This window comes from Podarcis vaucheri (genome assembly GCF_965113315.1).
Source record: "Podarcis vaucheri genome assembly, chromosome: Z".
Taxonomy (NCBI): Eukaryota; Metazoa; Chordata; class Lepidosauria; order Squamata; family Lacertidae; genus Podarcis; species Podarcis vaucheri.
The window spans coordinates 51,133,582-51,159,502 of record NC_138758.1 but is presented as its reverse complement, the minus strand read 5'-3'; the positions used below and the strand labels follow the sequence as shown (position 1 = coordinate 51,159,502).

The following is a 25,921-nucleotide window of genomic DNA, read 5'->3' as shown; positions in this document are numbered from 1 at the left end:
AACACAGTTTTGGAACTTGTGAGAGGGTCCAGGCTGGCCTTGTTTTCAGGTCTCCTTGTATTTGAAAGCAAGAGCCTCATCTCCGACCCGGGAGATGTTTTAGACGTGTGGACCTACCAAAGTGACTTGAATTCCTGCTGGCTTTTTCTTACTATGAAGCGGGTTGGTGAATTCTTTAGCCGTAGTACATTAAGCTGATGAAGTTTTCCTGCCCTCCAGGCCTCAGCCTTACCGTGCCCTGAAGGAGTCCAAGAGCGCAGAGAGCGAAGAGAGTGTCAACCCTGAGGGGCCTCAAGATGGTGGAAGTGCAGCCCCACCCACACCGGACAGCCCTGTGGAAATCAGCCTTCTGGGAGGCATATTCTCGGGGCTGGAGATAGAGCCTCCATCCCAGCTGCTCAGCCAAGCCAAGAGCTTAGAAGACTTGAGGATTCCCAAGGATGAAGGGGACCAGCAGGGGACCTTTGACTACCAGGTATGTTGCTTGCTTCTGGGGGAATAGAAAAGCACAATGTGTGGGGCTATGGAGAAAGGGGGGGAAGGGGCATGGACGCAGAGATTGTATCAGGCCCTGAGGCCTGGGGAAGGGGGCCTTGCCACATAAGTCAGGTGGCCTGGAGGAAGAGGAGCAGGGGAGGTGACAAACCAGAGAGGAAATGTTGGGTGGCTCACATGGGAGGAGAAAGTGATGCTTCCAGAAAGGCTTTGCCTCAGTGGATTGGAGGAGGGGGAGGATGAGAGAGATCCAGGTACAGGGAGCATCGCAGCAGGAGGTTCTGTGGGAAAGGAGGGAAGTGGTGGAGAGCTCTTCCGATTCTATGATTCTGTGACCTGCTGTGTGCTTCCTGGCAGCGGATGGATCCTGGCTTCTCCGAAAAGAGCTGGATTTCTCCAGGGATGAAGTTTTCTCACCCCTACAAGCAGCTGTGGGGCCTGGGCCAGGATGACATGGCCATTCCCACAAAGTATTCCCAAAGCTCCCCAGAGAGGCCCTTGGCTCCTCTTGAGAACATGTCTTCCGCCCCATGGAGGCCGCGGAGCAGAGACTCCATCCTGGATCTCCCTGAGAAGGACGCTGGGACCTCGGCTGGCACTCAAGGCAACATCACAATCCCACGGCCACAGGGCAGGAAGACACCAGAGCTGGGCATCGTTCCCCTGCCACCTGCACCCAGACTTGCCAAGCAACAGGCACTGCTTGAAACCGCGTCCTGCCTTGCAGGACCCAGTGACCTGGCTTCAGAGCTCATGCTGGACACTTTTGCACCCAGAAACATCTCCCTGGACCCTGAATTCAGGCAGCCTGCTGGTTTTGCCACTCACCAGCACCAGCTCTTGCCCAGCAGTGGCCATGGAACACAGATGCTTCAGCCGGTCAAGGTCTGTGTGGAGGACATGAGCAGCAACAACGACTCTCTCCTTGCCTTCCTAGATCCATTGAAAGCAGGGAGTTGTCAAGAGATAAGCTTCCAGCCCAGCGCCAGAAGCCTGCTAGGGTCATCATCTCCCAATCTCACAACTGGCTTCCCTACAACAGCAGGTGACCTCATGCCACCCGTGCCAGCAACACTTGGTCAGCCACTGGGATACCCTCCCTCTGCAGCACCATTTGGGCAGGCATCTCTCAACCCATTTGTGCAGGCCACGCCAGCACCTGTGCCGCTGTCCCTGGTCAGGCCCCCTGGCAGCCCTTTTGCTCCTTCCCTAGGCCATGCCTACAGCTCCAGCATTATCACATCACACTCCACCTTCTACCAGCCCCAGAGGCCTCCTCCAAACCCTCTGACGCTGTCCATGCCTAACCTTTTTGCCCAGTCTCCAGCAGCCCCAGTGCAAAGCCAGCTCCCTTCCCAAAGCAATACCCTGCAGCCAGCAAAGCTTTGTGGCTCTTCTAAAATTCGGACATTGCCCCTGACCCATTCTGCCTCGAAACTAGAGACCAAGACGAGGCTGGCTGCAAGGCCCATTGACCTCCCGCTCGTTCCCCACAAGGCCAAAGCTGTAGAGTCAGTGTTACTCCCTAGCAAACCTCAGGCTACTAAAGACCCCTTTGAAGACTTGCTAAATAAGACAAAGCAAGAAGTTTCTGTCACCCCAGGTAAAGTGGAACAGATGAGAAGGCAGTGGGAAACATTTGAGTGAATCTTCCGGTGGGAGGGGGGCTTCATTCCCGTTAAGTTGTGTGTTGAGCCAGTATAAAAGCACCGAATTCCATTGGAGCAAAAGGGTTAGTCAGCCAGGAGCTACTACCTGCGCTCCAACTCCTGTTGGTAGGATGTCCTGGCTAAACACTGTTAGGATCCCCCTGAAACCTTCACTGGCTCCCTTCCCATGGATCACCATCATCCTTTAAGCCTTCAGAGTAGCTGAAGAAAACACTGGGGTGGGGTAGATAAGTCATATTCCCAAGCTTCCAAATTCCGTCAAAGTATCTACTGAACTGGAGAGTGTTCAGTTGTCAAGAGGTATTGTCTTGCCGCCCCAGCCCTCTCTCTTCCTGCACCCACTAGGGTCCACTTCCTCACCAATGTGATCAGTATTGAATTTAGGAGTCTTTCCTGTGTTTTCACAGGCCGCGAATCATGTTTTGCTTCCAGGTGTAAATGCAGGTATAAACACGGGATGAATTTGCCACTGGACTTTTGAACCAGGACTCTTTGTTAATAGCTTCTTCCTCATTCCAGTGCACTTTTGATTTAGTGGACATGTGGCTCTTTGAACTCCCTGCACTGTTCCCCCACCCCACAACCTCTGCACACAGCGGGGGACCCATTCGCAAAGGGGTCCCTGCTCCCCCCCCCCAGTTTCTCTGTCGATGTTGGAGAGCACCGCACTGCTGGGTTGCTAGGAGGGCAAGCACCTTTTCAGGCTCATCAGAGAATTGGAATCACCAGCAGTGGACCTTTTCAGAGCAAGACACACGATGCCCCTATCATGGTTCCCCAAACTCCTATATAACTGTGTGTGAATATTATATAATATTATATAATATTATATAGATATATAGATATATATATGTTACTAGGTGGCAGTACTTCGAGTAGATGTAATCGTACCTTATCTTATTACCAAAAAGGGAGACGACCAAGGTGTAAAGAGTTCTTGTTTGTGGTGAGCAGCAGCAAAGCACCCCAAAGTCAAAACTGTAGAGCACGGGGGGACAAGTGTGGGCTTCTCACAACACGTTTTAAATCTGGGTGTAATCTGCTCTTTACTAAAAGCGGCTTTTTCCAGCCTGGTTCTTCCCAGGTGTTTTGGGCTGCAAATCGTTTCACCCCCAAACCAGCACAGTTGTGTGATGCTGCCCAGAAGCCCCCTGGAGGGCCGACAGGAAGAGCAAGGCTGCTTAGGAGCAGGAAGAAGCCAGCCTGATTCCTCCTCCCTTGCCATCCCTTGCTAGGGAGACACGCTGCTGCATCCAGCTTTATGAGCTGCATTCTTTATGAGCAAAGAACACACAGCCAAGGCCAGCTTGATCACCACCAGAACGCTGCAAACCAACTACAAAGCCTACTGCTGTGTTTGCCCTGGGCCTTTTGCAGCCCTGGAAATGTCAGCAGTTAATAGAGCAGTCTGGCTCATTTGGTCACTTGAGTTTCTGAGTTTTAAAAAACCTGGCTGAATTAGATTTACCACCACCCCATAAAAAAACACACCTTTGGGACCGTGATTAATTTGCCACCGAATCTGTATACACCAGAAGTCACCTGCACACACAGGGGGAGCCAGTCTCTGCCTCTTTCCTCTCCAGTGTATGCTGCTGCTGCTGTCGCCACCTTTGTTTCTGTGACCTCCTTGCAGTTTCCTTCCTGCTGCTGAAGTGTTATTGAGGTTTCTTTCTCCATGCCTGAGCCTGTACAGTGCAAGAACGTATTTTGATTCCTTCAGATGCTGACTGTCAGGGGATACCTCTTGGCACTGTGTTCATGTCATCACACTTCTGTCAAGTACTGTTGCTTTTACTAGGCATTCTGTCTGGTTTGTATTATTTCTTTTTTGCTGGTGTGGGTGGGTGGGGAAAGATGTTTTGATATTGCCTAGTTCTGAATAGTAAAATATTTAAAGCGCACTAACCAGGAGAGTGCTGGTCTGCTTCATACAGGCTTGGGGGGTGCGCTGGGGGAAGTCAGGGGTCAGTGCTGTCCTCCAGTTCCAGCTTGCAGGTGCCCAGAGCTATTGCTGAGTGACCACTGTTAGGATGCTGGCCTTTTGATCTGGCTCAACAAAGTAGCATGTGGTATTTTTAAGGCAGCAGCAGCTGGGTCATGGCTTCATGCAAGACCTGATCAGCCAAGAGTATCAGCAGCTGGCAGGGATTAGGGCTGCCAGCTGCTCACCCCATGTGAATCCTCTCAACCCTATATGGTGGCCTTCCTAGCTTTCAAGCCAGGCATAGGCAAAGTCGGCCCTCCAGGTGTTTTGAGACTACAATTCCCACCATCCCTGACCAATTCCCACCATCCCTGACCACAGTTGTAGTCCCAAAACATCTGGAGGACCGAGTTTGCCTATGCCTGCTCCAAGCTCTCAGGACTGTCCCCAGGCCACGCCGCTTATCGCCCCTGCTTCATGCCATCTCCAAGTGTCTTTGCCTGCCAGGGATGTGTCCCTGAACTCTGATCATGCCTCCTGGTTGCCTGGATGGAAGGTAAGAGAGGGACACGTGGGTTTGTGCAGAAACTTGCCTATTCTGCAAAGGAAAAGCAGACGTCAGTTGCTCCACCCATCTTTGCCTCTGGCAAAAAGACATATGGCCCCCAGAACGTTGCCCAGTAAAGAATGTGGGCCTTGGGCTGAAAAGGGCTCCCCGCTCCTGGATGTGTTCTCAGTTGTATGAGTATTTGTGGTTCTACCTTTACTGCAGTTCAAATCCGACTTTTAAAGTGAGTGGCAGCTTGAGTGGGCAGGAAACTGGGATGGCAGGTGAAAGAAACTAACCCCTTCACCATTCTGCCTAAGGAATGAACTGCAGTCACTGGTCAGAGGCCAAACTTGCCCCCTTTCTATGAGTGGGCTGTCACAGAGTTCTGCCACTTGGGCCCTTAGGTAGTCTGGGGTTCCAAGCGGCACATACTGCCAAATTTGGCTCCATTGTAGGGAGTTGAGCAAAGCATGTACAGTTCAGTCCCTCTTACGACACACCACAGTTCCTGCATTCCTGCTTACCACCTATCAAAATAGGTGTGGCAGGGGCTTCTCCACCTATTGTGCACCCCACCTGTAATATTTTACCCGTTTTCTGAAATATAACTTAAGAGTTATGCACCTCCTAGATTAGTTTTCTTCTAGGGGTTGGGGTAGTGGGGGGAAAACCAGTTTTGAGGCACTGACAGAAACAAGGGGGGAAAGATGGGAGGGTCTCAATGAATTCAGTGTTTTAAAGAAGCAAATTGTGTTGGTTGGGATGGAAGGAAGGGATTTGAGTGGCAAAAACTGCCTAACCACATTCTGGGAAGAGCAGCTGATAACGTGAAACAACTGAGCAAGGTGCTTTGAAGGCTCAGTTTGGCCTTTGCAGCAGAACATGCCCTTTGTCACGGGGCTGTTTTATGGCCAAGGGGAAGCCCCTGGACATGATGCAAATGACATCTTCTTCTGTCTATATGAAGTGTTGAACTCAGACCTTTTAAAAAGCAGGATGGGGTTTTCATCAAATAGATCATTGGTCAGCAATGCTACTTAAATGAAGTATTTGAACTGAACATGTGCAAGCATGCCCAAACCTTATTGCCAGTGGGAAGTGAGAGCAAAGTTTGGAGAGGGCCGCCTTTGTGCTGATTGGGCCCCTCCCTGCCCTTCTAACTGGCCCTTCGTACTTTTCTCAGCCCATACTCCCCGCCCTCCTCAAATGCTTCTACCTGGCTAGAGTGTGTCCATAGCTCTTGGCTGCTTGGATGGAGAATGCAGAGGGGTGCATGTGCAGTGTGCATGCAGGAGAAGAAAGCTAGCTTTGGCATGACTTCATTGTATGACGGTAAGAGCCACAACTGTTGCTGCACCCACTTCTGGCATGCTGAAACGAGGTTCGTCACCCCTGTAATAGGACCACAGAGGAGTACAAAAAAATGTTTCCAAGGTCATTCAGATGGGAATATCGACACCACAATCCCATTAGAAATAGGAAAACACATCCTTCACTTCCTCCTCTGCTGTCATCGCCGGCCTCCTGGTGGACCTGGCAATATCATTCCTTATTTTTGGCCTGTAAAGTGAAGCATTATCACATGCAATGGGACCTCAGGAGATACACAGGAAAGACACCTGGCAGCTGCGCCTGTTCCTCCTAGCCAAGATCAGAATGCTGAATTTACTGCTTGGCATCTTGTCTGCTGAGCATATTTAAATAGGATGGAAACTGGATGCAGATGCCTCCAGCCATTGGCTGAGCTGTTCATAAACATTTAACCGGTGAAGGTGAAACTGTTAGTAATAATAAGCTTAGAATACAGTGCAGCCTGCTAAACTGTGAAAGGCACTGGTTGCCTTTTCTCTCGCCCCTCCTCTTTCTATTGAAGCATGTGCATCATGCTTCAATGTGCATCATGCTTGAGTTGCTATGGAGCCGCTGTTTGCCCTGGGGGAGTTTCAAAAGCCCCATCAAACTCCCCTCAACTTTCTGATTGCAAATGCATTTCTTTGTGGAATGGTGAAAGCTGAACAAATAGATGCAAATTTTAATTACAACAATCACCAGTCTGGTTTAAAAAAAAAAAAGGAACGTACATAATCTGTAGCACAGCAGCTTTGTGAAAAAATATATCCAACATTAAATATCAAAAGTATGTTAAGTTCACAGTGGGGAAACAGAATAAAAAAACATCCATAAATTAAACAGCAGAGAGGTTAAAAACACTGGTTTATATCTGTAGCGGAAGTTGGGCCTCTGTGATGCTCAAAGCTCAGGTGCAAATCTAAAATTAGGAGAGGGGCAGACAAGGAGTCATGACTTCTCATTCATGGTGGAGGGCTGTTCTTTGAAGGGTGGTTCACAAACCTGTTTTGATGTGATAACAAGAGAAACTGGGTTCCTCTGCATGATTCGTTTTGGACATGTGTCTGACGCAAGATGGTTCCTTGTTGCCACCTCCTGGAAAACTCCAGGTATGCGTTGTACCAAGTGCTGGTAAATGCAAGGCTGGTTGCCACACCAAGCAGGTAAGTAAGGCGCTAGTCCAGATTCTGTGGGAGTGTCTCAGTCAACCCACAGTCACCCTACTACAAGGGCAGTCTTCCTTGGAAGGTGCAAACAGTTGCTGGAGGATCCCCTCACGGCAAGTGTCTTTGTTTTTGCCCCAAAGTGCCCCACCTCCTGTTGACTGAGGGTTTGGGATCCATGGGGTGGAGCTGGAGGCAGTGCTATGATTCTCAGTTTGCTTCCTCACCTCAGGAATCAATGAACTGCTGCCTTCTCACTTCCTTATTCCCCTTAAGAGGCCTCAGAGATTCTTGAGCAGGGTGGACAAGAAAATGCTGCTTTTGAGGCACAGGCCGTGCAGATCCTGCCTCATGCTCAAGGGCCAAAGTGTTCCACCCGCCTCTAAGGCTGAATCTTTTGGGAGAGAGGTGGTGTTCTACTTGGCTTGGCTTACTTGCCACAGCCACCTGTTTAAGCTCCCTCTTGCAGGCAACCGTCGTCAGGGCACGCTTGGTTCTCATTGTGCCATCCGTGCTGAATGGTGCTGGGCTCCCTAACAGACTGCTAGGGAGGGTAGCTAAGGGCCTCATGGAGGGAAGCTGGGCTAGCAGAATTCAGCCCTTGTCAAGCCCCATCAACACATGCACATGGAACCGCTGCTTGCCCAGCAAACCCGCTTACGTCCCTTCCAGCTCTACAGGTCTATGATTCCGTGTGCATGCTTGACCCGACTCCCCTCTGCAACAGTGGATGGGCCTGGCCAGCTGCTTCCCTCTCACAGTCACAGTGGAACGCATCCATTGGAAGAGGCCTGGCATTATGTTCTGCTCAGCCAAGGCTCACAGAGGGGGCTAGATTCCCTCCTCCTTTTGGATGTGTTGTCATTGCAGCAGCTAACACACCGAGGAGAGGAGGTGGGGTGGGAATGTTCATCTGAATCTGGTGGAAGAAAACTCTTAATTAATAGGAGTGCTGGGATCCTCCTGCTAGTGATGGACGTGGAAACCCTCCCCGGCAGCAGGATTTCCCTTTCCTCTTCTGGGGACCTAGCCTTGGTCACAAGCCTTCAGCTGTGGGGGGGGGGTGTCTGGCTCAGTGGCCCTTCCAAAGGGCCAGGAGAGGTAGGGTGTGTGGCAGATTCCTCAGAGAGGGCTATGTGTCGGGCCAGCCCCTTGTGGAATCAGTTCTCTTTTGCACAGGTAGCATTTCTAAAATATCTACAGCAGAAGTACGAATCATACTTCTCAGCAGCAGCAGCCGGGGCGCTCCCTCCCTTCAACAGTCTATAGGAATTCACACCTCCCCTTATTAAGCTGGGCTTTGGTGCTTGGAGCAGATAGTGTTTGCTAAAATATTTCTCACTCCTGTTGATGGTAATTGGACTGAAAACACTAATGATTTTGGGCCACAGTTGGCCATATCCGTGCAGGTGCTCATCTTGTCTCGGGCGCATGGTGCAGAAAGAGGAGCCAGCGCACGGCTGAGCTGGTCTTTCCAGTGGGGGTGGGGAGTTCAGTAGGAGGGAGTCTGACGCTCCCCTGCTCTGACCATGGCTACCAGAGGAGGGGGTGCTGCGTGGCTAGCCTTGTGCCAGTCCCCAATAGATATTAGAAGCCAGTGCTGAGAAGCTTCCCTTTGCTGGATGGATGGCTGTCCTCATCTGAGCAGCATCTCTCCCTCTTTTGCTCTGGAGCGATGAGCTGGAGCACAGCTCTCCCACCTTTTCTGAGAGCTAACGCTGCAGGCCATACTTTCCCCCTTGCACTCCACAGGGATGGGAGTTGGACAGGTTAGTTGTAGAGCCCATGCTTTGTTACAGAAGTTTCCCCAGGTCCACTCCCTGGCATTTCCAGATAGGTCTGGGAATGACCACTGCCCCCCACCCACAAAAAAAATTCAGGAGTTGCTGCAAGTCAGTGTGGAAAATTCTGAGCTAGATGAAACTTTGATCTGACAGGTTCCCACGTTCCTCAACCTGACCACTGTCTTCTCCCTCTTCCTTCAGGATAAGGATTTGCCACCCCTTGCCCAGTGCTTCTGCCTGCCCATGCAGCAGCACCTGCCAATCTCGCCCTCATTTTGTTCAGTTGGGGTGCAGAGAGTGACTCCTGCTCTTGTATGACCCCCAACTAAAGAATGGGGGCTCCTGTAGGGTTGCCACCCATCTCCAGAAGAATGGGATCATCCATTCACTTAAAGTTAGTTGTTTTTGGAGAAAAGTGTCGCCTGTCCTTTAGCACACAGAATTGTAGATTTGGAAGGGACCCTGAGGGTCATCTAGTCCAACCCCCTGCAGTGCAGCAGTATGTAGTTTGGACTTCAAACACGATGACTTTTCCACATATCCGAGCTCATCCTCAAAACAGAGGGCGGGTCTGGTGGGAGGAGAGCGAGAGCCTGAGCTTGTGTTGGTGGTGGCAGAGGGTGGGTCCATGAGGAGGAGCGCCCAGAGTGAGTCATCATGGGCTGGGGGGGGGCGGGAAGGGGAGCTTGAGAGAGGGTTTTTCTCAGAAGGCAAAGGGGGCCTGGTTCAGTGTGGAAGAGTGCAGAAAGGACGGAGGGGGCAGACTTGGAAAGGGGGCGTTGTACAGCCCTGGTGGAGACTGGGGGAAAGAGGGTTTTTGCATGGGCAGAGGCAGAAGGGTCAGAGACGGAGACTCACGAGTCAGAAAGGGAGAGCCCCCCTCCCGTTTTTTCATTGAATAAAACTCTAACCCCCATGTGTCATTCTAATGGATTGCTTTTAAGTCATTTCTGTACCTGGTAATTTTTAACCCCCAATTCCCTGTGCCTCCCACCTGTCCCGTATTTTCCTCGACCTATCCTTTCTTTTGCCTGACTAAAAGTGGCAACTCTAGGCTCCTCAGGCCCTCCTCCTGCTTTTGTCGAGTTTCTGGCTCGCATTAGCCCCAGCCAGTGTGACCAGCAGCCCGGGGGTGGGGGTGGGACCTGGAGTCAAAGGGGACGGGAAGAGCCGCAGGATCTTTCCCCTGCCTTAACTGATTCCCTGTCCTGTAAGCAAGATGCCTCACGCTCGGTTTGCAGCTGCTATTTTCTTTGTTTTGGCTGATTGTTGTACATACACCTGCTTTTATTGCTCTTTTTCTTTTTAAACTGTTCTCATCCTTCGCCAATAAACCCCAAGCAAGGAAACACAAGGACAAGAGTGTGACCAGGACAAATTGAAAATGAACAAAACCTGCAAGTTTCCCACCTTGGGAGGTGAAAGGGGATTTTCAAAGCAACGGCCTTGTGACACCAAGGAAAGAGAATGCTCTTGGTTGGGGGCTCTTACTTTGTGCAACAAAAACGGGAGCTGTCTCTGGAAGGAGGGGGAACACGGAGGCTCCACCTGCACTTCCAGTTGTTCTAATACTGTCTTGGGTAGCTTGTTCACAAGGCACTATAGGCCACTGCATTGCGGTTCATCCTTGGCAATCAGCTGCAGTTCACTGGAGTATTAGTTCTGGTAATGCCTCAGCAACTAGGGAGGGACACACTGTGTTCTAGCAAAGGGAAGGCTCTGCTTATCACTGGATTCTGGAGATGTGTGTGGTATTAGTCTGAACAAGCACAGAAGTGCTTGCTCCCAGTCTTCATCCAACCCTGTTCTGTCTCCATGCCACTGCTTGACTAATGACCCATGCAAGGTTTGTGCTGAGTTCCTAGCCCTGGATTTTGCTCAGCTTCTCCCTGTAAGTAGACCAACAGTGCAGGCATCAGGTGCTTCTGGTCAGGCAGACAGCAGGACTTTGGCCCCTGAAACACTCTCCACTGTGTTCTTCCACTGCTGGCTAACCATTCACCGAATACATGTCGCCCCAGCACAGAAGGTCCAGTGGAGCAACAGGGAATCTGACTCTCTTGCCTGTTAGTTATGCTGCAAGGAGGGACCAGATGAAATCACACCTGAGAAGCGCCATGGGGAGTGAGTCGTTGCAGTCTTGAGTTCATGGGCACACAGCTGCCACCTCCTTGGCATTCAGATCAGCCGCTCCAGTGGTGGCAGCTTGATGACGTTCCACATTTCCACTCGAGCCCCATCCTTCTCCTGCCGGCTGGGGCTGTAGGTTCCTTGGGTGGCCCTCCTCTTCTTCATGGCAACCATGGAAAGGCCGAAGAGGGTGATAAGCACTGCGCCCCCAGCTGCTCCCACGGTGCCTACCAGCGTGGAGCTGCTGACTTGGGCCCAAGCTGGTCGCTGTGGTGGAACAAGATGCAGTGGCATTTCAGACAAGGTGAAACCCTGCAATCGCTGGGCAGGTTCTGTACATCGCTTGGTAGTCTACAGGTGAGCATCCCTGAGCCAGGAAGCCAACCAAGCAGCTTTACAGTTACCACTTGAGATGGTGGCAGCAGCAAGGGAGACAGAGGGCTATTAATGAGTCTCAATCTCAAGTGGGTGGGTGGGTGGGCAAGAAGGGAGGGGGAGAGAGAGAGAGGACCATGTCCGTATGCAGGCTCTGTTGCTGCTTCCCACTGCACCTGGCTTCTGCCATTACTGAATCCTTAAGGGGCCACAATCCCTTCTCCATCCTACGGCCTTCCTCCCACACCATTTGGCAAGAAGAACTGAATAAGCACACACAAACATTCACCATCTCCATCACTAGCACCACCAACAAATGGTACCTGTGGGGATGTCAAAAGAGTCCACCCCCAAAGGGGGCTGTTTTATAAAACGAGTTGGTTTGTGCAAATGTTCTCAGTGGATTCTGAGAAGTCTCTCCACCCCTTGGAGCCATGTCTGACAGGGAGGCAGGATCGGCGGTGCTGTTTCTGTTGAAGGTTGGCTGGTGTTGGTGCTGGTCTTGGGAAAGCGCTGCCCCCCCCCCCTCGGCATAATCAGGCAGAGGCAGCCCCTGCAGTTCTGCCTGTGAGAACAGCATTTTGCAAGGGCGGCCTGTGGGCAGGCTCCACCTTGAGCCAAGGGATGGGCGGGGAAGGGGGCAAGGGGGATGCCTAACTGCTGCCTCTGGGAAAGAGCCACAGAGAATGGGTTGGGGAGCCCCGGGCATTCCCAGGTGCACCTGTGGCCCAGCCACTCTCGTGCTTGCAGCTCCACTGCGCTTAAGGAGCTTGGTGAGGTGGGCGAGCAGGTGCACAGCCCGGGACAAGCCCAGCACCTCCGTGCAGGCCTTGCCAAGGCACCCCTTTGCCTCGCTAGAGCAGGGCCTATATTAAGCGCTCCTCCGGCGGCACCTTGAGCACACTGTCCATCTCCAGGCGAGCTCCTGCCACCTCCTGCTGGCTTGGGCTGTAGGTCCCCTCAGACTGGCGCCTCTTCCGGGCCGTGAGGATCATAAGCACGAAGATAATAATGAGTAGCAGCAAGCAACCACAGGCTACTGGCACCGCTACTTCAATTAATGGGAATGGGAAGAGAGCACCTGGCGTCCCCCTCTGCAAGAGAAATTAATGGAAAAAGAATGAGCCTTCGGCGGGCAGTGGGGGAGTCGCTTGGCAGCTGTGTGGCATTTGAGAGGGAAAAGAAGGGGTGCATGCTGTCCCCCAGGTCAGTGTTAAAAGTAGGCCAAGGCTCAGGAACAAAATGTCAGTGGTCTTGAACAGGGATATGGAGAAAGGGGCTGGATTTCTGGCTGCAGAAAGCAGGCACTAGAACTCCCTCTAGGAGGGAGGCATAGCTAGGATCCAATTGGCTGCAATCCCTGCCAATTCAAAAATGCTAGCCGCTTGCAGCCCTGACCTTTCACAAGTGTGGCTAGAAAGGAAATGCAGCCCCAGACATCAGCCATGCACAGAAGCAGGTGTGGGGATATGGTAGCCTCTGCCCTCAAGAGGCAAGAGTGCTCCTCTGGGACAATTTGTCATATGGGGACACTTCCCTGATCCTGTTATGAGTGTTGAGCAGGGTGGTTAGTAGGAAGCACCAATTGCCTGTGCAAGATTTTCTACAGATCAGCAGGAAGAAATCTAATCTCACAACATGCACACCTTATCAATGTCTGGTCCCCTTCCAGGGTGGCAGTCCGGCTAATGCATCCTCAGCCAGGGAACTTGCATGCAGATGCCGTCCACGGCAGTACAGGAAAAGCAGCCACCTACAGCTCAGATCTTACTCACAGAACTGTTTCGGGGACACAAGATTAGCGTAAGCCTTACTAAAAACAGCAGTGTGTCAGCTCAGCAGCTAAGACGCTTGCTGGCCAAGCCACCGCTACCTTCCCAGAGAGAAACCGGGAGGGAGATTTGTAAGCAGGTAATTGGGTGGATTCTGAGCTCCTAAGCCTTGCAATTGGATATATCAGATGTGTTGTGCAATTGGAATAGGGTTTGGCTATATTAGAGGGCAGTTTAAGCAAGCAGCTTCTCCACCCTGGCGTGGGGCCAGCAGATTGCAGCTCAAAACCTTTTATCTAGCGCGCTTAACAAGGTGGAGCATGTTCTGTGTCAGATTTCAGGAGGCTCTGTCCCACCAGACAGCATCACAATGGGGAGAACTGGCCAGGCCGCGGAGGGTGCGCTGTTCAGAGCCAGACACACAGGTTAGTTGTGGTCTAGAAATGAAATGAAAGAGAAGAGGCAGCAGAGCAAGCATCAGCATGCAGGAAGGCCACAGGAAGGGACCAGCGCCAAGACCCCTGGAGGCAGTGGGGCTGCTGCCTCAGACTCAGGCATGCAAAGGCTTCTAAACAAAGGGCTTGTTTAGAAGAATCAGCCGCAAGAGGCACAGCTGCAACAGCAACAGCAGAGAGCCTGTCTCCCCTGCAGACATGCAATGGCATTAAGGACAGGTTCATGCAATCAAGGTTAGTATGTTACCAGTCCCCAGTCACCCACATGCAACCACATTCCATGCAAGGAGGAGCATGCACAGACTTATTCCCCTGTCTGCTGAGCAAAGCATCTAGCACCTCTCTCGCACCACAAGCAAACAGCATGCTCGGTTTGGGTATTCTTAGCCTTATTTTAAAATTCATATAGATTTCCTGGCCCTCGACACATACAGGCACAGACCCCTCTCCCCAGGGCACTTGACCAACAATGTGCTTCTCTGTCCCTCTTCACCTCCTGGGGACCCTGTTCCCTCACACTTCGTCACTGACCTATGCCCCCCCCCCAATAATACTTAAAACTTTCTGAATTTCACAACCATCCAAAAATTATGCTAATGGGAGTTATTTGATTGCATTTTCATAGAATCCTAGAGTTGGGAGGGTCCTGAGGGTCATCTAGTCCATAATAGATGACAGTTGACTATCGAACCTCTGCTTCAAAACCTCCAAGGACAGAGAGAGAGCATTTTGGCCCGATGTTTAAAATAAGTTCTGAGTGCAAATGCTGAACTCTTCTGGTGCAAGAGTTGGGGGGAGGAGACCCAGTGCCCCCCACCCTGCCTCTGAATCCACCCAGGATTTTTAAACAGTTCCTTTCCCTCTCGGCCAAACTGCCTTAGCCTTAAGAGACAAACGCCTGACCCACCACTACGCACAGGAAGCATTGACTTACGTCAATGTCGCATCGCTCCCCAGTGTAGCTGGCACTGCACACACATCGATACCGGTTTACGGAATCCTGGCAGGTCCCCCCATTCTGGCAGGGATTGGGGTCACAGTCATTGATGTTGATCTGGCATCTGCAGAAGAAATTGGCAAGAGTCAGCCTCGGCCCAAAGAAATGATGGCGTTGCAATAGGCACCTGGAGGGGGGAGGGGTTGGTTTGGGGCTCTGCCTCTTCAGTGGGTGAATTTAGCAATCTGGAGAGGCTTTCCTCCAGGGGCAAGCTAACTGTACTGCAAGGGCCGGCCCTGTGGAAGACTCTGCTGCCATGGTGGGCTTTGCACTCTCAGCAGTGCCTGCTTAGAAACAGCCAGAGGTCTCTCTTCTTGAAAGGCACCAAAAGCTGAAAAAGTCAGTTTCCCACTTCCTGCTTGCTTCCATCTGTGGGCTCCAGCCCTCCCACAGGTCCAGAGGACTTACTGGTCAACTGCATCTTACGGTGGTTTGCTCTTCTTGGTGCAATAAGGACAGGCCAACTGTGTGCTTTGTGTGAGTCTCTCATGGCAATAGTCTCTACACACAACAAACTGAGAGCCCCAAATATATCCAAATAGTATCTATTCTGCACTCATACAGATTTATAACCACATCCTTAGTCTTGTGGAGACTTTCAGGCAGCTTGCATTTTATATAGAAGCACAGTTTGGTACCCAAAAGCAAATTTTCTATAAAGAAAGAGTGAATAAGTGTGAATTGCACCTATTTCTCAATGATCTTTGGTGAACCAGAGCATTGATTGAAAGTGAGATCTGATAAAGATCTTTCCTCTAAGGCAGTGGTTTTCAGCCAGTACGCCATGGCACCCTGGGGTGCCTTGAAGGATGGTCAGGGGTGCGGTGGGCATCCTGGCCTCTGTCCCTCTCTTCCCTTCCCTCCCTCCCTCCTCTGATGCCCTCCTCTATCTCTGCCTCCCCAAGGCTTGCACAGCTGTTTGTTGCAGCAGCCCTGGCTACAAGCTCCCCAGGCGAATGGTGTAGCTTTGGCTGGCCAGGGGGTGCTTCCCCAGCCCCTGTGGGGCAGTGTGAGGAGGCATCTCTCTTTGGGGCAGAGGGGGGGCAGCTCAGAGACCAGGGGCAGCAGCTGCCCAGAGGACTCCCGGGGAGAGGAGAGGAGGCTGAGGGAACACTCCACAAGGGAGGGTGTTCGAAAAAGGGTGAGGGGCTGCCAGCTCTGCAGGCAAGGGGGGACGTAACTGGGCTCCTGAGCCCCACAGGGGTGCCACAGAAAGAATGGAGTTGGTTGAGGGAGCCGTGGACTCAAAAAGGTTGAAAACCTCTGCTCTAAGGAATCAGAAGCTATAGCCTATTTGCAGGAACGAGAGAGGCTCCCCACTGAAATGAGGTTGTTGGGAATTTCTGGTTTCCATTGCCATTTGATATTCTGTATGCAGTTGTAAACTCAGTATTATACAGATACTATTTGGATACAAAGAGGATTGTTTTTAAAGGGTAATACAGTGAGAATGCATTCTGTGAAAACAGCCAAGCTGCTCTTTGGAAGAAACCAGTTGCTGGTCTCCTTGGGCCCCTGGCCTGGCCTGCAATGGGGAACTCTGGTCCTACCTTCTGCCTGTGTATCCTGGCTTGCAGGTGCAGTTGGCTCCCCAGACGCCACTCATGCACTTGCCGCCATTCAGGCAGGTGAAGTTCTTCCCGCATTGCTCAGGTGGGTACGGCCACCTGGTTGGAAGGAGGAGGAGGAGAAGATTGTAAGCATACATACAGCACACATTTTCTAAGTTTGTTTAAAAGGGGGAGGGACTTTTAACAAAATCAAAACAAAGACTGGCAGTGCCGGAACATCTGCACTTGTAATAGATACAACAACTAGATACCCTTTGGCCACGCCCACTTTGACCCTGGGGCTCTGATTGGCCGCCCCTGCCCTGATGCCCAGGAAGGCTTGGGGCGGGACTACCTAAGAGGCCACCACATCCCATATGCATCTGACCCCGCAAGGTCCTTCCAGAGGCCAAATGCAGTGAGGCAGGAAAGCCTTCTCTTCCCAGGGAAGCTCAGTTCCTGGCACCAGCTTCACAGCCCTTTCAGGGCCAGGCAGGGGTCTCTTGGTCTACCCAGGCTTCTTGAGAGACTTGGGCAATCCAGACCTCTGCTTTGCATTTCGGAGGTGCAGCAGGTCCCGTTTCATTATAACTCAAAGGGCTTCAGCTCAGTGACTGAGCACCTGTTTTGCACGCTGAAGGTCTCAGGTCCAACCCCCACTGTCACCTCCAGGTGGGCGAGGCTCTTGCCTGAAGCCCCAGAGAGACTCCACCAGTCAGGCTAAACTGCAGGTGAAACTTGAAAAATTAGAATATCGCAGAAAAGTTCCTTTCTTTCAGTAATGCAACTTGAAAGGTGAAACTAGTATATGAGATAGACTCGTGACATGTCAAGCCTTGATTTGTTACAATTGTGATGATCCTGGCGTACAGCTTATGAAAACCCCAAATGAACCATCTCAGAATATTAGAATATTCAATGAAATCAGCAAAACAAGGATTGCAAATGGAGCAAGATTGGACCTCGGAGAAGTAGAAGCAGATCTCGCTTCGCATGTCATGAGTCGATCTCATATATTCGTTTGACCTTTTAGGTTGAATTACTGAAAGAAATGGAACTTTTCCACGCTATAAGCCTGCTTCCTAAACATGCCAGGTCTCTCTCGTCTTTTAATGGTTTCTTGTTTTGATTTAAGGTTTTCTTTTACTTATTTATCACGAGCTGCTTAGGGAACGTTTTGCTGTGGAGCAGCGTGCAAAAGGCATCACTAAAGAAACAGTGTATTGGTTATTAACTGTAGTGCAGTAATCTCCCTTCTGTCTCAATTGCAGCAGCCACTACAGAAAAATTATCTTAATGCTCTAGATTGAAGTGTATGCCCTGTGGACGCGAGCTTAATCTGCAGCATAGAAGATTTCCCAAAAGTCTGTTTTGATGCCATGTGGATGACTGCATGCAAAACTCAACATCTGCACATTTGCCCTGGAAGACAACAATTTGCTTGGTAATTGTGTTTAAATATAAATAAAAACAGAGAAACAAACAAACAAACAGCTTGCTTCAGGCTAATCTTCCCAGCACCATCCCTGGAAGCTCTGCTCCCTCCAGCAGCATCCTTAGGGGTCAGGGGTCGGGGGTACACCTACTCGCAGTGAGGGCCTGTGTACTGTGGGGGACACTTGCAGGAGTAGCTGTAGACCCCATCCACACAGGTCCCACCATTCTGGCACTGGTGCCTAATGCAGTCGTCCACGTTAATGTGGCAGCGCTTCCCAATGTAGCCCTTCTCGCAGTTGCACTGGAAATCAGCCACTTCATCTATGCAGGTGCCGTGGAGGCAGGGGCTGGACTTGCAGTCGTCAATGTTGGCCTCACACAGAGGCCCCTCCCACCCAGGGCTGCAGGCGCAGCTGAAGGTGTTGAAGAGGTCCTGGCAGGTGCCCTGGTGGAGGCACGGGCTGGAGGCACAGACGTCTTGCCCCTGGCAGCCAAGAAGGGTTGCCCGGCCGTTTGTCTGCAGGAACTGTTCTGGCTGTGGGTACGCGGTGGGGGCGGCCAGTGGCAGAAGCACTCCACCCACATCTGCGTGCCCAAGGCAGCCGGTGAAGTTTTCAGCCAGGACAATGAGTGCGTTGCTCTTCAGGAAGTCCAGGTTCCCAGCATTGCCCTGGAGGGTTGTGTTGACGGACCCATCCAGACAAAGGCGCCATCTTGACGAGAGAGCCAAGGGATCTTCCATGGACAGCGAAAGCGTGTGCCAGGCACCATCTGAGACTGGCACATGGCTAAGGAGGTTTGCCCCCTCAACGCCGTTCCCACTCCTGATCTCTACCAGCAGAGAGGAGTTCTGGATGGCCACCAGGAGGGAATCCACAGCCACCACGGCCCGCAGCAAGATGCTGTCTTGGTCCCTTGTTCTGAAGTCCAGGCGGAGGCTATGGAGGGCTCTGGTGATGGACGCGTTGGCTGTGAATTCAGCTGCGTCGCGCTCATGGAACGTGGCCGTGGCCAGACCTGCAAGGAGGAGAAGGTGAACATGGCAGTCAGAGGAGGCAGGTCTGGGGGGGGGCTCCAATGAAAATAACAAGGACCCCCATTTGAAGGTATCTTCCAAGAGAGAGCAACACTGACTATCCCTGTGTACTGAGGAGCATCACTGTCCATATCTCTCTTGGTGCCAATCCTAGCCACCACTTTCATGACGCATGCATGAGGCCACTAAAGAAGGATGTGTTGCCCCCTAAAACAAACTTCCATGGCAAATTTGTGGTCTGTTGAAGGCAGTGTGCCTCTAAACACCCGCTGCTCAGAATCACAAGTGAGAAGGGCTGCGTTGTGCTCATCTCCTGCTTGCGGACTTCCTGCTGGGGCAAAGGGTCCACCACTGAGAACAGGAAGCCTTTCTCAGAGGGGCCTTTGCTCTGATCCGGCAGGCTCTTATGTTCTCGCCCACAGTGAGCATTTTAAAGGATGAGGGGGCCTGGGGGGAACAGGGATATTTACCTGCACTAGTCACTGTGAAGGGTGGGGAGATTTCAGTCCACAGCTGATACGATCTGCAATTAGGGGGTTTATTGTGATTTGCAGATTTGTTTTATGATTGGTTTTATCTCATGCAGTTTCAGATACTCTTGTTCACTGCTTATGCATTCTGTATTAAGTGGTTTATGCAGAATTCATTGAGGACAGGGCGACTGATGGTTACCAGCCACGATGGCTGGGCTCTACCTTCGCAGCTGGAGGCAATTATGCTTTTGAATTGTTGGAAAGTGCAGAAAAGGATAGTGCTCTTGCACTCTTCCTGCTTTCCTACAGACCTCTGGTTGGCCACTGTGAAAATAGGATGCTGAACTAAATAGGCCTTGGGCCTGATCCAGCATGCTAATCTTATGTTCTTATAAATTCTTTAAATGAATGGTAGAAAAGAGGAGGCTCTTGCGCGTCTTGCTTCAGGTTGCCTTTGGCCCTTGCATGATGCTTACAGACATAGCCGGAAGGGACATCCACGCAGGTTGTGGCTTGAGGACACAGCTCACTCATGCACCAGACTCTCTCGTGGCAGCGCTTGCCTGTGAAGTTGGCTGGGCAGCTGCAGCTGAAGTCATTCCATGTGACGGTGCACTGGCCGCCATTGAGGCATGGCCCAGACTGAAAGACAAGAAAGGAGCCTGGTCAGAGGAGGAACAGGGTCTACCCTTCCGTTTGCTTTGGAGAGACATGCATTGCTGGGGGGTCTGAGGGGCAGGGGGAAGGCTAGCAGATTTGGATGAGGAATGCCTGGGAGCCGTAGTTGCCATTGGATGAAAATGGTGGGGTGCATGGCTAGCAACTGAATTTCCAACCCTAGCTAGAACCTTTCTTGCCTCAGCGGAAGGTGTCTAGCTCAGTGGTAGTGCTGGGAGGTCTTGGTTCTCTCCCTGGCATCGCCAGGTGGGGTCTGAGTGCCTCCTCTCTGTAACCCTGCAGAGCCCCCTGGCAGTCAGCATAGATCATAGTGAGCTACATGGAGGAATGGCAGTTTCTCATGCTTACGCTCGGCTTTTCTGCTATTTTCACTTTCTCACCACCCATGTCTGCCTCTTTGTGCTTTTCTTTTCAGCTGCAAGCAAGACTCTGGGGGCAGCTTTGGTGGTGTGAGGGAGGGCACTGCACTCAGGATACCGTCTCTAAGACTTTCTGCTCCCTCCCCATTTGCAACAACTGGAAAGCTGGGACTTGGCTTCTCGTTTGCACTGGGAACTTAAGGAGAGGTCTGAGGCCAAGTTATTATCGAGTGGGGAGGCAGGAATTGATCTAGTTAGGGGGAAGCTCTCTTTGTACTGATGAGCTGGATGATTTTAAGCTCCATAAAGATGGAGCATTGTCCCTCTGTAACTTACTACAGAGCAAGAGAAGTGGTGGCCGGGTGTGTGTGTGTGTCCCCTGCATCTGTGTGTCTCTGTGTAGGTGGTGCACTGGGTAGGCCAGCACTGGATCAAATTTCCCCCTGCCTTCTTTCTAGACCTCTGTGTGTGCAAGAGGTGCCTTTAGCCCCAAGCCAATTCAAGACAGAAAGGCTGCAATCCATGCATGCAGTGGCCCTTGTGGCAGAAGATGCTCATCTGAGGGCCAAGCAAGGGAGTGAGAAGCTGGATGGGGACAAAGAGAGAGAGAGAGACCATGAGCACATGCTGAACAGAGGAGAGAGGCAAAGGACAGTCCATACTCCACCTTGCCAGGTCAGTGCTGTTACTCCTGCCTGCCCAATGCCTGGTCCTTTGACAGCGTAAGGAGGAAGAACATAGGAAGGAAATGCTGGAAACGTGTAAGCTTCTAGACCACCCTTCACCAGCCTGGTTTGCTGGGGTTGATGGGAATTGTAGTCCAAAACAGCTGGGGGAAACCAGGTTAGCAAAGGCTATCTAAGGTGACCCCCCCCCTTGGCATTCACCTCCATGCCAAGCCAGTGCTAAGGCAAGAGCAACAATGAAGTGGTGGTAACAGCCCTGCATGAGCCCTGCATGTGCAGGCATTTCCTCTGGCAAACTGGGACTCACTGCCCCCCTCTTGCTTAAGTGTGTCATGGAAAAAGAGGTGGGGGAGATGCTTTGCATGCAGAAGGTCCCAGTGAACTTCTCAGCATCTCCAGGTAGGGCTTGGCAGCCCACCTGTCTGAAACCCTAGAAAGAGACTGCAAGTCTGTGTCCAGCACACTGAGCTAAATAGACTTAGTGAACAGCAGCTTCCTCTGCTGTTCTTGCAGGAAGACCATAGACGGAGTACATGCTTTGCATCCAGAAGGTCCAGGTTCAATCTCCAGCATCTCCACGTAAGGCTAAGAAGGACACCTGTCTGAAACCCTGGAGACCTGCTGTCCGCCAGAGTAGACAACACTGGTCTAGATGGCCTGGCTCAAGATAAGGTTGCTTCCTTTGCTATTCTGTCGCTGGGGAGGAAACTGGCAGAGCAACTGTGCACAAATTCTTCTGGGCCCCGCTTTGCATGCACCCATTGGCCCATTTGCAATCTCTCAACAGCTCATTTATATCAGGTAGTGGGAACAGAAACGTTCAGAACTCACTTCCACGGTGGCCAACCAGATGCCTCTGGGAAGCCCACAAACAGGACCTCAGTACAGCAGCAGCTCCCACAGTTGAGATTTGTCCCACAAACTGGTACTGAGGCATACTGCCTCTGGCAGGAGAGGAAGGACACAGCCATCAAGGCTACTAGCCAACAATTATCCTTATTCTCCTGCATGAATTTGTCCCGTCCTCTTTTGAAGCCACCCAAGTTGGTGACCATCACAGCCTCTTACAGTTGGGAGGTTCACAGTTCAAGAAAGAATTTCTTTTGTTGGTCCTGAATCTTCCAACATTTGGCTTCCTTGGACATCCATAAGAGTTTTGAGAGAGGAAAAATGCATCTCTATCTGCTTTCTACACAATCACACATACTTTGTACACCTCTGTCATGTGTGTTCCTCACTGTTTCTTGCCTTCTCTCTAAACTATAAACAAAAAGAAATGTCATAACTTTGCTGTCTGGCAAAAGCAAACCCCATTTCACACGCCTCCTATGGAATTCGTTCCATGGGTTGCTATGGCCCTGATATAGTTGTCTTCACAAGGTGTGACTTCCCGGCAGGATACCTCCAGTTGCCAGCTGCTGGAGGCGTATCCTGCTTGTGGGCTTGCAAGGGAATGCTGGTGGCCACTTGAGGAAACCATCACCGAGCTCGTTAGGCCTGTGGCCTCCTTCTGCCCTTCAGTTCACAGAGGTACAAGTTGGCCTCTGCCGACCTGCTGTCATCTCCAGATGTTTTGAACTACAACTCCATGCTGGGTGGGGCTGATGCTAATTGTAGTCCAAAACATTTGGAGGGCACCAGACTTGCGAAGGCTGCACTATAATACCATTCTCAGCAGAGACAGACAACTTCTGGCATTCTCCTTACCTTGCAGGCGTCATCAGAGGTGCATCCGAAACCAACATTGGTGGTTTGCCCCACAAGCCTCTCTTGTGGGCCACTGTGGTTAGCAGCCAGATGAGGGGCAAACTGCATCTGCCAGTCATTGAGTCGAACATCTTGAAGGCAGCCTTTAAAAGGCCCTCCCCACGTGCCAGCACTGTCTTGGTCCGGGAGTCCACCCACGTGAACCACGAAGCCAGGAGGGAGAGGAGTCACCACCAGGGGTCCCAGTTCCTCCTCTCTGCCTGAAAGGCTGGTGTAAACAAGACCATTGTGGAAAGAAAGCACTACAAAGTGCCTGGTGCCATCCGCCAGCTGCCCAGTTGGCCCAATGGGAGCAGCAGAAGGTGCGTCCAGCTGGAGCTGCCCATCCTTCAGATACGCTGTGAGGAAAACTTCACTTTGGTTGCGGATTTGGGTCACCAAACCACTGGGCCTCAGAGTTCGGATGAAAAACGAAAGGTTAAAGTTTGCCCCCAGACTGCTGCTAACTGCAAAGGCAGCAAAGCTTGAGGAGTTGTCTTGGCTGAAAGTTCCTGCAGGAGACTCTGAGGAAGAAAGAACAATGAATGGCAACTCTGAGCTGAAGGGAGCATCAGAACAAAACCATTCTGAGACCACTAGGCTGGTCTCAACCCATTCATTACCCCTCTGGGACCTTTGGAAATGGCTGAGGTTCTGCAGAAGGACCACAGCATAACCTAGGCACTGGCAATTGCAACCTTCATGGCCATAATTTGCTGTGTGTACAATTGCCTACCCTTGAGCATTGGAGAAGAGCACCCAGAGGCACTTTGTTGGGTCTACAGTGGGTGCCCAGGAGAATTGCCTCTATTGCCATAAGATCAAGCACATGAACCGTGAGCTGAAACCTCTCCACCCCAGGCCTACATCACCTCCCCCAAACAGAAGATTGCTTCCAAGCCAACCCACCTCCCTCTCAGAGGGGCCAACAAGCACTCTCACTCATTACTCACCATAGGCGCATGTACGGCCTTCGTAAGGTCGAGCACAGTGACAGCGGAAGTCTGCCCAGAGGTCAATGCACTGGCCGCCATGTGCACAGGGCTGGGAGTGACACCACTCTGTCCTCTCGCAGCCCAGCTCAAACCCAGGGGCTTTCAGTCCGATCACCTCCTGTGGCAAGACAACCTTAGAATCAATCTGCAAGTCTTCCAAGCAACCAAGGAAACTCTTTGTTGGATTAGGCGTTAAGTCCTCTTCAACTCCTCCAATATATATGTGCAAAAAGGAGGGCAGGAATGAAATGGGGGCTCCCTCTCCAATGGGGGTGCTATGCAAACAGACACCCCCAGCACAGGCTTCATGCCAAAGTTTGAGCACGAGAGAATCCTGCAGCAGGACTTCTGCCTTGTGCCAATGGCCATCGGCCACCTTCGGTGCCTCCAAGGTGAAAGACAACGGAGTGTCCTGCATCAAAAGTGTCACTCGCAGGAGGCCACCAGAGAGCTCCAGGAGAAGGTGCTCTCCTGGCTGGCCTCGGTAGAAGAGGACGGCATCGGGGAGGGTGGTCCGGAACCGGAGAGCCACATTGGCCTGGTGCCCCTCTGGTGCCTCCCTGGCACTCTCGTCGTCTGCAGTCATGTTGATGAAGAGGTAGACACTGGCTGTGAAGGAGAAGGTGGTTGGCGTGGAACAGGTGGAGCCATAGAAGCCAGGGTGGCAGCGGCACAGGTGGCCGTGGGACTCAGACTGGTAGGTGGGGATGCACAAGGCCTCGTTTTGGCAACTGTGGTTCTGGCACCCAGTCAGCTCCACAGAGCAGTTCTTCCCACCCCAGGCAATGCCGTTTGGACCAAGGATGCAATGGCAGATGTAGTCAGCGATGCCATCTTCGCAGGCTCCTCCGTTTTGGCAGGGGTGGTCTTCGCACTCGTCAATGTCAGTGGCACACTCCACACCTGGCGAAGGAAGGAAGGAAGAAGGAAGGAAGGAAGGAAGGAAGGAAGGGGCAAGTTGAAGTGGGAACTGTTTGCTGAGAGACACCACTCCCAACCCTGACACACAAGCCCACCACTTGCTTTGCTGCTTCCACTGCAGCAAAGGAGCTAAAGCATCTGCTGGGTTCACTACAGTGGGGTGAACAGAGGCTACGAATCAGGCCTGGCAGAAGGGAAGTGGTGTCCTCCTTTGCTAGTGGGCTGGTAATGAGAGCAAACTCTTGATTAAGAAGGCCTATTACCCCTCCAACCCCCTAACCCAGCTTCCTACTAATCCACCAAGACAGCTGCACAGATAAACAAAGCCTGGATTATTCCACTTAATGGCATTATTACGCCTGGCCTGCAGGTTTGGGAGGAACCAGAGCACGAGAGGAATGTGGAATTTGGTCCTGCCTTTGCCCTGCAGGCAGGCATGGAAGCACTGCAGAAAGAGTGAGTGCGCAAGCTAACCTTTGGAGATGCAACTATAGCCATCCTTGCAAAGATGGGTGCCTGAGGATTTCATGCTCCCACCTAAGAATGGAGAGAAGGTAGTGCGGTTCAAAGCTGTTCTTATGTCAGTGTGAAGGGAGAGATTAATTTCCTCAATGCTGCTTGAGATTCAGGAGCCAGCTATTACAGAAAGAGGGCCAGTGCATTCGTGTGCAAAGCCCTAAAGCTATGCAGGCCCCCTAATATCTGAGAGACCACTTCATTCCTTGCAGACCCTCTCAGGTGTTAAGATCAGCAGAGAGAGCCCTCTTGGTAGTTCTGCTGCCCTGGGAAATTCAGAGGAAGTCGAGGTCTGGGACAGAGCCTTCTCTGTGGCAGCCTCTCAGCTCTGGAACTCCTTCCACACAGAGGTGCACCTTGCACCTTCACTATACAGCTTCCTGCGAATGCTGAAATTACATCTCTCTATCCTGGCTTTTTAGGACCCACCTTATTTTTGTGATTATAAGCTGCTTTAGGCTGTATTCTATATTGTGTTTTAATGTTATACCCCACCCTGGGTGAAGGGCAGGCACCAGATTTTGCACTCTATAAGACGCACCAGACCACAAGAGGAGGGAAACAAGAAAAAAATATTCTGAATCCAGTAGCCAGAACAGCAAGAGGGATATCTGCTTTCACTGTGCAGCGATCCCTCTTGCTGTTCTGGCTTCTGGGACAGCTGTGCAGCCTGCATTCACTCCATAAGACGCACACACATTTCCCCTTACTTTTTAGGAGGGCAAAAGTGCATCTTATAGAGTGAAAAATACGGTAATCAACAACAACAACAACAACAACAACAACAACAACAACAACAACAACAACGCTATCTGATAGCCTTGGCAAGTCCCTGCACTAGCAAATAAATGTTTAG

At 51.5% G+C, this 25,921-nt stretch overlaps 2 protein-coding genes across 6 annotated transcripts in view; one reads left to right on the top strand and one right to left on the bottom strand.

Annotated features, from left to right (window-relative positions):
* Positions 1-2,632, top strand: part of DENND1A (DENN domain containing 1A) — a 268,662-nt gene extending 266,030 nt beyond the window's left edge. For all 5 annotated transcript variants that reach the window (XM_082208835.1, XM_082208833.1, XM_082208834.1 and 2 more), the window contains 2 exons: positions 220-475; positions 853-2,632. In XM_082208835.1, coding sequence (XP_082064961.1) covers positions 220-475; positions 853-2,142 — 1,546 coding nt within the window. In that variant the 3' untranslated portion in view covers positions 2,143-2,632. The remainder of the gene's footprint in view (positions 1-219; positions 476-852) is intronic.
* Positions 2,633-11,776: 9,144 nt separating this feature from the next.
* The window catches only part of CRB2 (crumbs cell polarity complex component 2), a 76,215-nt gene continuing 62,070 nt past the window's right edge, over positions 11,777-25,921 (bottom strand). The window contains exons 7-13 of the mRNA XM_082208780.1: positions 23,587-24,531; positions 22,595-23,157; positions 19,641-19,806; positions 17,805-18,672; positions 16,219-16,335; positions 14,606-14,732; positions 11,777-12,538 (exon numbers count right to left, since the gene is read on the bottom strand). Coding sequence (XP_082064906.1) covers positions 12,311-12,538; positions 14,606-14,732; positions 16,219-16,335; positions 17,805-18,672; positions 19,641-19,806; positions 22,595-23,157; positions 23,587-24,531 — 3,014 coding nt within the window. The 3' untranslated portion in view covers positions 11,777-12,310. The remainder of the gene's footprint in view (positions 12,539-14,605; positions 14,733-16,218; positions 16,336-17,804; positions 18,673-19,640; positions 19,807-22,594; positions 23,158-23,586; positions 24,532-25,921) is intronic.